The following is a 12255-nucleotide window of genomic DNA, read 5'->3' as shown; positions in this document are numbered from 1 at the left end:
TGCGTTTAGCAGGTGTATGCCTCTTGTCCCTACCTGCAGTAGGGATATTTTCAGGACTGAGTGAAGTACAGTTGTATATGAGCCAGGTAGAGTTTTCCAGGTAGAAATGTTCAGTGGGTTGTGTGTGTATACATATCTGTGTGTGCGTGTGTGTGTACTTAATGACTGTGCTTTGTAGTACTACTTAGTAAGCTTTATATACAGATTGTATGATTGTATTTTGCTTTCTAATAGGTCTGGGACAAAAGTGAAAATGGGGATTGGCACTGCACAGCCAGCTGGAAGGTTTGTACTTATACAAATTACACAGTTATAACCGTAATCTCTCTTTGTTTTTTAAGAAACATGCTTAGTTTTTGCTTACTTGGAGAGTATAAGTATTTTTGTTGTAGATCCTGTATTTCTTACAATAGATACTTTTTCTCTGCTTTTATAAAACATTTCTAATGCCTCTCACTTGAAGCAGAAGCTAGCACGCAGTCCTATATTATTAGTACTTTGATATGTTGGCAGACTTTGTTATCAGCAAACATGGGAGTAACTGGTGTTTGAGGAGCTGGAAAACAGTACTTTCATTTTTAATTGAATATTTGGTTTTTGCATATTGTAAGACTTAAAAATAATAAAAAAGGACACAAAAAGAATAAAAAGGACAGAAAAAGAATAAAAAGGAAGAGGTCTGACTACTAAATGTTACAACATCAGACCTTTCACCCCCCCTCCCAAAAAAACCAACTTTCTGGGAGCTGTGTCATATCGAGACTCTGCTTCATCAGGATAATTAGTGCATTCAGCTTCTGAACTGTCCTTAGCCTTGTATTTAATAGGATCACAATACAGAAATCCCTATAAATGGAAATGCAATCAAAACGTTTGAATTCCCCTTCTCTAAAAAAGAAGCATTAGGTTCACTAGGTGTGAAAGAGGAGTTTCATGTAAATAAAGGAGGAGGTAAGTAATGTTCTGCATATGCTTGGAGAGGTGCAGGCAAGCTAGAAGTGAGCATGGTAAATGCTGAAAACTGAAAATAAAACTGTACTACTTTTATCAAAACAGAATCTCAGTTTGGAACTTCGAGTTTGAAGGAGTAATAAGTAATGCCTTGAAATACACTTGTAACGATCCCCTTCTAACCATTAACTAATAGCAACAAAACTTTGCAGTGCTTATAGGAATAAAGAAATGCCACAACTGCTGTGTTAACTGAGCTGTATAAAAGAATGTGGGTTTCAAAGGAACAGTCTTACTGCTTCCTAGGATTTACTTCTGCTTCTGCACAAAGTCATAAAAATACACGATCACTTGCACTAACACAGTTTCCCTGTAATGTTTTGGTGTTATCTTGCAGACACATAGTGGATCTGTGTGGCGTGTGACATGGGCCCATCCTGAATTTGGGCAGGTCCTGGCTTCCTGCTCTTTTGATAGAACAGCAGCTGTATGGGAAGAAATAGTGGGAGAGTCAAATGATAAACTCCGAGGCCAGAGTCACTGGGTGAGACTTTAATGCATTAATTATAGTTTCTATATGTTCTCATATAAATAGATTTATTATGCCTCATTGATTTGTTTGCTTATTGTAACAGCTGAAGCTTTACACTGTTTAAATTCCAGAATTAAACAGAAGAGTGAACATGAAAATTGTTCGAAATACCAAGTTGCTTTCTGCTTTTGAAACAGAGGAAAGCACCCTGCTTGCTTCTCTTGATATAAAGCATTCTTGATGTTGCCAATATTTTGTTACTTTGTGGCAATATTCCAATATAGAGTAACTATTTTTAAAGCATTTGGGGAAGACAGTTAAATGGCCACATTCAGTCTAATTAGTGACACTACTATTGGCCTTCCTTCGTAAGATGTTCCCTGGTGAGTAACTTGCAGACATGAATGTACATCTACAGTAGCATTAAAGTTGTGTTTCTTCTGTGAGAAGAGCTCGTTTGAAACTGTCTCACACTGTTCTTTTTCATCTTTTAAATGATAGGTCAGGTCTTGGGGGGAAATAGTTCGTTCAGAAGTGGATTTTCTGGGTAGCATTTCATCAAAGGAATTGTAGATCTAAACAGGTTATTTTGCAGCTATTCTTCATGCATAATCTTATATAATTCAGTACCTTATTCCTGCCTCTGATGTTTTGTTTTGATTTAGGTTGCTAAAATATCTGCAGTTTTCTACTTTCTATAAAGTTTTCTAAGATTAAAACACATAGCTGCGAAATGTTGGGTTTTCGGGACCTTTGGCACCCAATGGGGTAGGAAAGTTGACTGCTGTGTGTAGGAGGCAGTTGCGATACATAGTTTTCAGCTCAAACCCGTGGTTGCTTGGCAGGAGAGGGGACAACTGGAAAAACATGTTTATGACTTTTTTTCTTCAACCCTGGTTAATCTTCCTATCAACTGCCTGCTGTATTCACCTGTACCCTTATCAGAAATACTTGTTTTGATGCTTCTGTTGTACAATGCTTCATGGTAAACTTCAGCAGCACTGAAATTAGAAAGTGGTGTTGCTGCAGTTAATATAGTCACCAGTAAGAACGAAGAGGACTGTTTCAAACTTCCTGTGGCCGATACTCTTATTTTATGCTTGTGTTATGTGGTTGTTGTGGTTTTGGTTTGCTTTTTTCTTTCCTGAAGAACATAATCTGAACAACTTTTTGGTATCAGAACTTTGATACTGTTGCAAATATATCTCTTGATGCTTGAAATTGCATCAGTGCAATGATCTGTCATTTCTCCAGTTCATTGATGTATAAAGATTGGGGTTTTTGTTTAGTTCTTGATAGAAGAAATAAGTGATCCTATGAAATGGTGTTGTCAGACTTTCATTAGCCTTCCTTAGGGAATAAGTTTTTGATGGGAATTTCTAGCATTTCCTTCAAGACTGTCTGCCTTTCTTTGCAGGTAAAGAGGACCACTCTAGTAGACAGTAGGACATCTGTTACAGATGTGAAGTTTGCTCCCAAGCATATGGGTCTTATGTTAGCAACCTGTTCAGCAGATGGTGTTGTAAGGATTTATGAAGCTCCAGATGTGATGAATCTCAGTCAGTGGTCACTGCAGCATGAAATCTCATGTAAGCTCAGCTGCAGTTGTATTTCTTGGAATCCTTCAAGGTACGTCATTAAAACTGTAGGAATTGCTTTGTGATTGTTTAAGCAGCAGATCCAAAGAGGTAGTCCTGAAATTTTATAGAATTAATCATAAAACGTGCATGGAGAAGACCGAGTGTACATTATTCAGATTTGAAAGAAAGCTGCTGATGCTTCTTTTACTAAAGCAAGTTTGGCAGAGCCAGGGAAGTGTTACAAGAAGTCCCCCGTGTGGGACTTGTGAGGAAATATTCCCAGCTTAATAATTTTTAGCAAGTAATAAACTAGTGTTCTTTATTTATCCCACAAAACTTAAGTGAGATTTTCATAAGAGCAAGTGTTTATAATGGGACATTTACTATCTCTTTCTTCCTTAAGGAAGCCGTTGCAATAGGTAATAATTTTGACAGCTCTAACAAGGACATGCAACCTTGCCAGTGCAAGAGTACTCAAACCACAAGAGTCTTGCTGGCACAAATATAAAGCCTAAGAGTTCTTTTAATTCTATCCCCAGTGGCTCAATCAGACGCTTAACCTTCTTGAACAGTAAGGAATCAGAGAGGAGTTCGGTTTGGTAGTCCCGACCCAGAAGAAAAGGAGTATGCAAAAGTTCTCCTTTGCTTTCCATCTCACATCCTTCCCCAGCAATAACAGGAGGAGAATAACCATTCAGGGCTGAACTGCTTTGGATTGTGTTTGTCCAGAGGCACTTAATGGCTTTCCCTGTAGACACAGTGGACTGTGTCCTGCTGATCCAGTTATTCTGTTCATTAGCAGTCATCTGTGCTGAGGGTTTGGAGTACAGGCTTTCACTTCAATGCATGAGAGGGACCTAAAAGTTGGTTTAAAAACCAGAACTCATCTATATTTAGCTTTTATCGTCTTCCAAAACCAAAATGAAATCCGACAAAATCAGTCATTGAAAGCAGTGCAGAGAATGCAATCTCTACCTTGAAACTTGTGACAAACACTTGACTGCAGATGTGTATATAAAATCAGTCCTACTCTGGGAGCATCATTTCCAACTGCCAAATAATGTTCCTTAATGATTCCACCTTAGCAGGTGTATAAAATGGAACTGAATAGCGCTTACTCGTGTTTTCTTGTGATTCCTGTGTTGTGATTTATTTTGTTGTTGTTGTTTTGTTTTCTTTATAGATAATATGTCTGAAATTAAAAAAAAACCTGGCTTGATGTACTTTATGTGGAATCATTTGTAAATATAACAGTATTTATTTTCATCTTTCAGCTCTCGAGCACATTCTCCAATGATAGCTGTAGGAAGTGATGACAACAGTCCAAATATATTGGCTAAGGTTCAAATTTATGAATATAATGAAAATACCAGGTATGCTAAATCACAACGTATAACATTTGTGGGATCTTAAAGTAGTTTGTAATATATGGCCTTCTATTCCTGTCATTAGATGTGGAGTAGTAAATAGTAATACCTTGATTCTATCTCTGAGCCATTGGATGGGAAAGGAGAGGGAGACCTCAGTATGGTAACTGGTGTTAACAGATATTGGTAATTTTGTCTTGTCTCAGTATTCTTTCCAGCATTTTAAAGGCAGAGTTGTTTCTGTTTCTGCTAATTTATATGCTTAATTTTTCACAAGGAATTAATAGGGCAAAGGTGAAATTTGCATTGTGTTGCACTAGGCCCTGTTTTGTTCAAGGCAACCTTAAAATGTATGTTTATACTGACAGGCTGTCCTGTGGATTACTAGTGTTTTGTGACAGTTCAGTTTGTACAGTTAGTTAGGAATTCAGCACCAAGAAAGGTCAGGAAGTGTGTGCACAAAGGCTTTCAATTAAATGGTGGCAGAGAACTCATGTTTCACTCAGGGGGATTGGTGTGGGAAAGGAGTCAAGGTGTTTTGTGGATTTATGCCTGGCTTCAGACAATGTTCTCTGTGCATTAACAGTAAAAACAAGTTCTTGTAATTTACCTGGTGGTAAATAAGAAAATGGAATACATGTTTATCATACAGTGGAGGAGGCCGATAGCGGTCTGCTTACAAGCGCAGGAAATATAGTAAGTTGGGATACAAATTCCCCTTAGATTTGTGAATGGAAGAATCTTTATTTCCCTTTTCCAGCTCTAGACAAAAATGTTCTTTCTACTGGAATCCTTGCTTTATTGTATGATGTAGCACACTGTTTGTAGTTACTGTGTCTGATGTCTTCGATTTCTGAAGAAATCAGCTTGTAATTATTAGTTACAATTAAATTTATTTTAAGAAAATGTTATTTTTGCAAGTCTTATAATGTATACTAACCTTTTCCTTGTTTCACTCTGGCATATATAATTTGCATCACTGGCAGTTTTCGTGGCATTAAAGGTTCATTTCTTATGCCATACAGGAAATATGTCAAAGCAGAAGCTCTGATGACCGTCACAGATCCTGTACATGATATTGCCTTTGCTCCAAATCTGGGAAGATCCTTCCACATCCTAGCTGTGGCAACCAAAGATGTTCGAATTTTCACACTAAAACCTCTAAGGTGAGTTCGAAAGGAAGATAATTTGGTATGATGTGGTGCATACTATATAGTCTTAACAGGGTCTGCGAAGCAAAAGAAGTAATCTATGCAGGATTGGTTTTTTTAGCAGCCTGATTTTTAAGATGACAAGATTGTGAGCAAGTCTATAATTTTGTCTGAATACCTCCTAACACTCCTCATTTAGTAACAGTTGTAATCTAAACCCCTTGAAAGATGTTGTCCTCTCTTTTTGTCATCATGTTCAAACCCGGTTGTGTGCAGAACTGTCACTTTTCTCTTAAACAGGAAAGAATTGACTTCATCTGGAGGATTAACAAAATTTGAAATTCATATTGTGGCCCAGTTTGATAATCACAACTCCCAGGTGTGGCGAGTGAGCTGGAATATTACAGGCACAGTGCTTGCTTCCTCTGGCGATGATGGCTGTGTTAGGCTCTGGAAGGGTAAGATCACCACCTGAAATACACAAGCTTTGTAGCATGCTGAACAGATTTGAGGAATTTTCCTTCAAAAATAATATTGGAGGAAAAGTTCATTTTAGATTTGTGAATTATAGCTTTTTGTATTTCTAAGTAACTTTCTGTGCTGGAACGCCTGCATGATTTAGACTGCTGTGAATCGTTGTTACTGTACCCTCATATTGTTTCACCGGACTAGGGCTATGTAAAGTTGTAATTTCTAAAGTTACTGTATGTACTGCTTTACTATCTTTGCCAAACACAGAAAATCTAGAAAGTCATGGTGTTCAGTCAAACTAACTTTTTTGTGTTTAAAATTCCAAAAGCAACAACAAAACAGTGGCAGTTTCCTCATCCATTCTCATTTGTTTCTCAGTATTTTAAAAAGGAAACTCATTCTTGCTATTGAACAAAACTGAGTTTGAAATCATGGATAGGCAGAGAATGTCAACCATCTAAAGGGCCAGATCCTCATCTGTTTGTTGCATTTATATACTGGTATTGAAGTTCAGTTTGAATTCACACTAGCTGCATAGCAGTTGAAACAACATAGTTGTATCAAAAGCTGAGCTTCAGAAGAGGAACTAACAGTGTTTATGTATGTGTATTTACAGCTAATTACATGGACAACTGGAAGTGTACTGGTATACTGAAAGGTAACGGGAGTCCAGTGAATGGTAGTTCTCAGCAGGGAATTTTTAATGCCTCTCTAGGTTCCGCCAATACGAGTCTACAGAATTCACTAAATGGATCATCAGCCAGCAGGTAGGCTCATTAGTAGAGAGACTGAATAGTCTCTGAATCTTTCTAATTTCATTTAACTTTCATGTTTGTTTTACGATAGTTTTTTTTTCAAGTGCAATGTCATTTATATGAATACTTCTACAAGCTCTTCTGGTTTTGCTCTGTGATGGTGTCTATTATGCCAGTGTTAAGAGGAAAATGAACAGAACTATAAGCCATACTGAATCAAGGAGAAACTTCACCATACTGCTGTGTAACTGCCCTTTTGTTTCTGATACATGTTTAAAAGTGAAGCAAAACCACCAGCAACAAATTCTGCTTTTCACTGGGGTAATGTAGCAGAAAGGAAGGAGGAAAACACGGTTCTTCATGTAGGGTTTCAACAATCATATGCTAGTGTTGGTGTACTTGCATTTTTGCAGGTGTAACATCAATTGATAAGAGTTTTTGATAGGGTTGTAGGTTTTGGGTTTTTTTTTTTGTTCTTCCTCATGGTATTATTGCAGATTAGTTTGCTTTCTCTGTTTTTATTCTGTAATAATTGCTGGTTAGTAGGTAGATTTAACTGCCTCTTCTGAACACCATTTTAACTTGTGCACACTGAAATCCAGAAATACACTGAGCCCCGCATTTGTGTAGTGGAGTGTGTACATCAGCTTTACAGGATGTGTCCTTATGTAAGGACTAGATCTGGTCAAATTCCATAGCAGCAGCTTCCAAGTTTTGTGGCCAACTTTTTATTTTTTCACAAAGCCTTTGGATAGCCTCCATTACCATCCATATGCAGCTACTAGTCGGGCTCTTTACAGTTTAAATTGCTCACCTGTAAGGTACTATGACAGTTTGCTTTTGGAGAGTAGAAGTCTTTGCCCCCCGTCTTTCAGTAGTCAATCTTGAATGGCAGTTCTGGCTTCCACATCCCTGGCTGTGCCGAGCAAGGACAGGCTTTCACATTTTCCCCACAAAATAAATGGGAGAGCAAGAGATGGTGGTGGGTTAAGTCTCTAGCAAGAAGGGAGGCCAGAAAATGCTGAAATGCAGTCCTGTCTTGGAAATGTGACATCCAAAGCTACGTAACTGTATTTCCTTGGGTTCCTATAGGGAGATGCTGACTATTTTATACCTTTTTAGCAGTGTGTGTGGTTTCAGTGTCTCCTTCCCTAAGACCATGCTGCTGTCAGCAATGCTACCCTACCCTACCTACCCCACTAGCTGGTTTTCTCCTCTCCCTGGAGCAGGTAGTAAACCTTTGTGAAACAAACTTACAGCATTGTTTTAGACTCCCTTCTATCGCTCTTTATTCTGAAAGTGGGTTTTTTTGTTTTGCTTTGCTTTTTAATAGAATGGAATTAACATTTTATTACAGAATTCAGTCTGTGGCTGTGGAATTTGAAAACATATGGTGTCTTGTCCTAGGATTGAGCCTTACTATAAAGAATACACAGTTACATGTTTTCTTTTGTAATCACTTTGGCTTGAATTGTGTAAGCACAGTTGCTAACTTTTGGCTTAGTGTGTTAACACTTAAAGATTTCTGTGCTGACATTTGACTAAATTGGTATGCTACACAGAATTTATTTTATAATTGTAGATACTATGTTTCAGTGTCTATATATTTAAACATTTAAACCAGGTAAGGAAAGCATAGGCAGAGCTGGAAAACTCTGTAAAAGTACCATCACCAAACTGGAGTTGTAATCAAAACAGTTTCATAACAAATGATATAGGCTGTTGGAAAATAACTCAGGGCTGTATTGTTATGTTGATGCAATTGTGTGTCTAGATTTATGATACAATTTCCATTCTCCATTTGTATTATGTCCTTTTTAACAGAAAGCAGAGCTGATACCAAGCTAACTGGAGTAACTTTGGTGTTTTGCTGCTTGTTGCATGCACACAGGAATGGAAACCGAACTCCTTTTTCCCCTCCCCAACGCCGTTTGACCTCTCCCAAGACACCAGCACCTGCTAACTACTAAATGCTATTCAGAAAGCCTTTTTAAAACACCTCGTGTACGTTTTTTGTACTAGCCTGCACAGTTTGATACTGTTGGAACTCCTGGTAGAAAAATACATGGAGAGGCTTCTTGTTTGGGAAAAAACCCACAACCAAGCAACCCAACCCCCAAAACTTCCATCTAAACATTTTTTTGGAAGCTTGTCAAATTAAAAGGCTAGTTCATGACTAAAAATGAGGATTTTTGTCCTTGATTGGGATGGGAGGAGGGAAGTAACCATTAAAGTAATTTTTGTTAAAATTGTTTTGATAAATAATTCATTTTGCATTTCATAGTGTTCAGCATTTGATTAAGATTCCTAAACATGACAAGTTTGTAACTGCTTTGTAATATATGCAACTGTGAGTTTGAAAGGATCAAGAAAATTGTGTTTTGACAACTGTACAGATGGTAGCTTTTAATAGTTTGGTATTGCTTCATTTATACCTTAGTATGACTTCAAATAAATGTTTTGTAAGTACTGTCATACTTTCTTTATCCTAAGAAAAGTACTTTTTCTGATCTGTACTTGTACATTCCTATGGTAGTAATTCCATGGAGTAACTGCAATTCTCTAAACATAGTATCCTAAAAAATGCAAACACTTGAGCCATATAAAGACTGAAACCAAAATGCAGCTTGTTGTGAATTGCCCCATAATTTCATTAATCATACAGCTGTTCCTTTATATAAGTCTGCAGAACTGTAAACAAGACAGAAAACATCTGCAGGTATCTGATGTAGTTATACTAAAATGCACGAGTATTACGGGTAAGTTCTAATAAAAACAGCAGAAAAATGACATGAAATGGCAGAATTCCAAGTCTTGCATTCACCAAGAATCTGAAATTTCCTCTGAGGATTTTGCAGAATATGTAAATACATGCAAAGACTGTATCTCACTGGAAGTAGTTATTCTCTGTAAATGTATATTATGAAATTTAAAGTATTGTAAAAACGATGTTTTTACGTCTATCCAGAAGTGCTATGAAGTTAATCTGAACTAGATGCATATGCAGAAAATGTACCTAGACAATATTTAATGTATACTTTGTGTCGCAAATGAAGCGTTACTAAAAGCTCTGTTACAAAATGATGGGAATTACGGGATAATGAAAGCCTGTTCATAGCTGTGCTACACCATCCTTTTGATTTCCAAAGCAATCTGTTGTGTATAAATGTACACTAGGATTATTATTACGGGGTTTTTTTTTCTATGAATTTCAGTGGGAAAAGACTGTATTATTTTCCTTTAAAGAACAGTTTCCAAATTTGTCTTGTTTTGAACACAAGCCTTGATTTCTGCTATTATGTTCTATTGGTTTTGGCATGGATATACTAAAGCCTTTTGGTTTGGTTTTATTTTTTTCCAGCATGTCTTCTCCCCTTTGGTTCTCCTTGTATTTACTACCTTTCTCTTTTTCTTGTTTTGTTTTTGTTTGTTTTGTTTTTGTTTTGGTGTTTTGTTCCTTTCTTAATTGTTTCAGGTATTTCTTTCCCCCTCTGGATTCCCCACGGGCTGGATCGAGATGGTCCAGTCATGCCCAGCTCCTTCCTCCTCCTCCTCTGATAGAGCACTCTTGCGATGCTGACACTGCCAACCTCCAGTATCCTCACCCTCGCAGACGATGTGTAACTCGGCCTCTTAATCTATTACCTGAGAATGAAGGGGTTTAACATGTTACTTTAAATAAACTCTGAAGGGCCTTATTCTGGTGTTTGTGAATGCTTCCATTTCTGGCTGCCTTTGTATTTTTGTACGTACAGAAGATTTTAAAAAACTTGGGAACTTCATGCGTGTTTTGCAAACCAAACTACAACATTTGGACCATGTTAGGTATGTATCAAAGGAACATTTTGATCTGTACCCTTTGAACTATGGCAACGCATACAAACAGTATTAACCACAAGCTATTTACAGAGTAGCTGACTTCATGTGCCTGTCCCTTTTTTTTTTTTTTTTTTTTTCCCTTTTGGAATCAGTTTAGTACTGTTTGATTTTTTTTTTTTTCCCTTTTTGTATATTGCACCAACAAATGTGAAATATATTGATATGTTCTCAAAATTAAACATGCTTTTATCCCTTCAAGAAGTTGTTGAAAATTAAAGGATGATATTGGATCACCTTGCAAAAGCAAAGCCATTCCTGTGTATACTGCAGCAAAGTAATTTGGAGTGTTTGGTTACTTAAAAATTTTCCATCTTGCTGTATAAATATTAAAATTTTATAATTGTGGTTGACTAATAAAAGGTCTTTATTAGCATGCTTTTTCTTGTAATTTTTTTTTTTTTTAAACAGGCTTCTGATCAAAGAGCCCACTCTCAGCTCTGCTGTCAGGAAGTTGTGTGCCATTCTGCATATGCAGTTGCATATTTCATTTTTCTGCCACAGGGTGTGCTCTGACTTTTCTCATGGATGTGTTGAAGATCTGCAGGGACTAGTGGAGGAGCTGGTTTTCAATCTCATAATTCTTTTGCAGTGATTCAATAATTCACATCAGACATTGTGAAGAAATAGTACTGACTTAAAAGCTGCCTTTTTTTTTGATGTGTCAGCACAGGAGCTGTGGGTCAGTGTGAAGGCATTGCCTCAAGCTTTGGCTGAAACTGGACAGCAATTACATGGTATGGTTGGGGAGTAGCATTACTGTGCAGGCTGGAATTGCTGAGCTTGTTCAGCAGATTGTAGCAGGAGGAGGCATAAAGGTGAGCTCTCTGAGGCAGAAATCCAAAGTATAATAATGTATTTCAATGTGCTTCAACACACATTGGAACAGGCTGCCCAGATAAGTTGTGGCTGCCCCATCCAAAGCCAGGTTTTGCCTTATCCCTTTAAAAGGTCACTTCCTCCCTTCAATACAGCAATTCATCTTTTTCTTACTGCACTCTACCAGTTAAAAAAGTGTTTCTTCCTTAGCAACCACTGGAAAAGCAAGGTGGCTGTGTCTAGATAGGCTGCTGTTGCCTAATGCTAAAAGTTTGCGCTGTGAGACCCTATAGTGTCTGTTGGGTGTACCTCTGTTACTGCAGTGTAGCAAAAAATAGGAAGATCTATTCAAAGATAATTTTTTTTATGCGTAACTATTCTTGATATATGTGCCAGATCAAAAAAAGGAAAGATTCCTCCTTGCCTTTCTTCCCCCTCCTTTAAGTTTGGTTCCATTACTCCTTTGGAGCCCAGAATAACCTGTTACAATAATAATAAAAGCTGCAAAAAGTTAGAATTTATTTAATGTATTTGTTTATAGTTAGTTCAGCATGGTCACATTATTTTCCTCTGTGCTGAACATGTATTATTATTAGATATCCTGGCGGATTCCAGTCACACTTCTTACTAATGGAAACATTCTGTTACAGTTCCAGTGAAAACAAGCCACATTTCCAACAGATTGGCCAAGTAGCTTAACTTCAACCATTAAACTTAGGCTGTTTTTGTGGCTGGGGCCCGCCACCCCCCCCG

General features: G+C 37.5%; 1 protein-coding gene across 1 annotated transcript; it reads left to right on the top strand.

Moving 5' to 3' along the window:
- Positions 1 to 234: 234 nt before the first annotated feature.
- Positions 235 to 10738, top strand: SEH1L (SEH1-like (S. cerevisiae); the record flags this gene model as incomplete). The annotated part of the gene is made up of 8 exons (XM_010016554.1): positions 235 to 285; positions 1349 to 1495; positions 2901 to 3112; positions 4338 to 4436; positions 5456 to 5596; positions 5882 to 6039; positions 6669 to 6819; positions 10283 to 10738. Coding segments are annotated over 8 exons (1149 nt in total), but the record flags the coding sequence as incomplete, so codon positions are not given.
- Between the last annotated feature and the right edge of the window lie 1517 nt (positions 10739 to 12255).

Source organism: Nestor notabilis, unplaced genomic scaffold, assembly GCF_000696875.1.
Source record: "Nestor notabilis isolate BGI_N333 unplaced genomic scaffold, ASM69687v1 scaffold22886, whole genome shotgun sequence".
Taxonomy (NCBI): Eukaryota; Metazoa; Chordata; class Aves; order Psittaciformes; family Psittacidae; genus Nestor; species Nestor notabilis.
The sequence above is the reverse complement of the archived record's forward strand: the minus strand, read 5'-3'. Positions and strand labels throughout refer to the sequence as shown.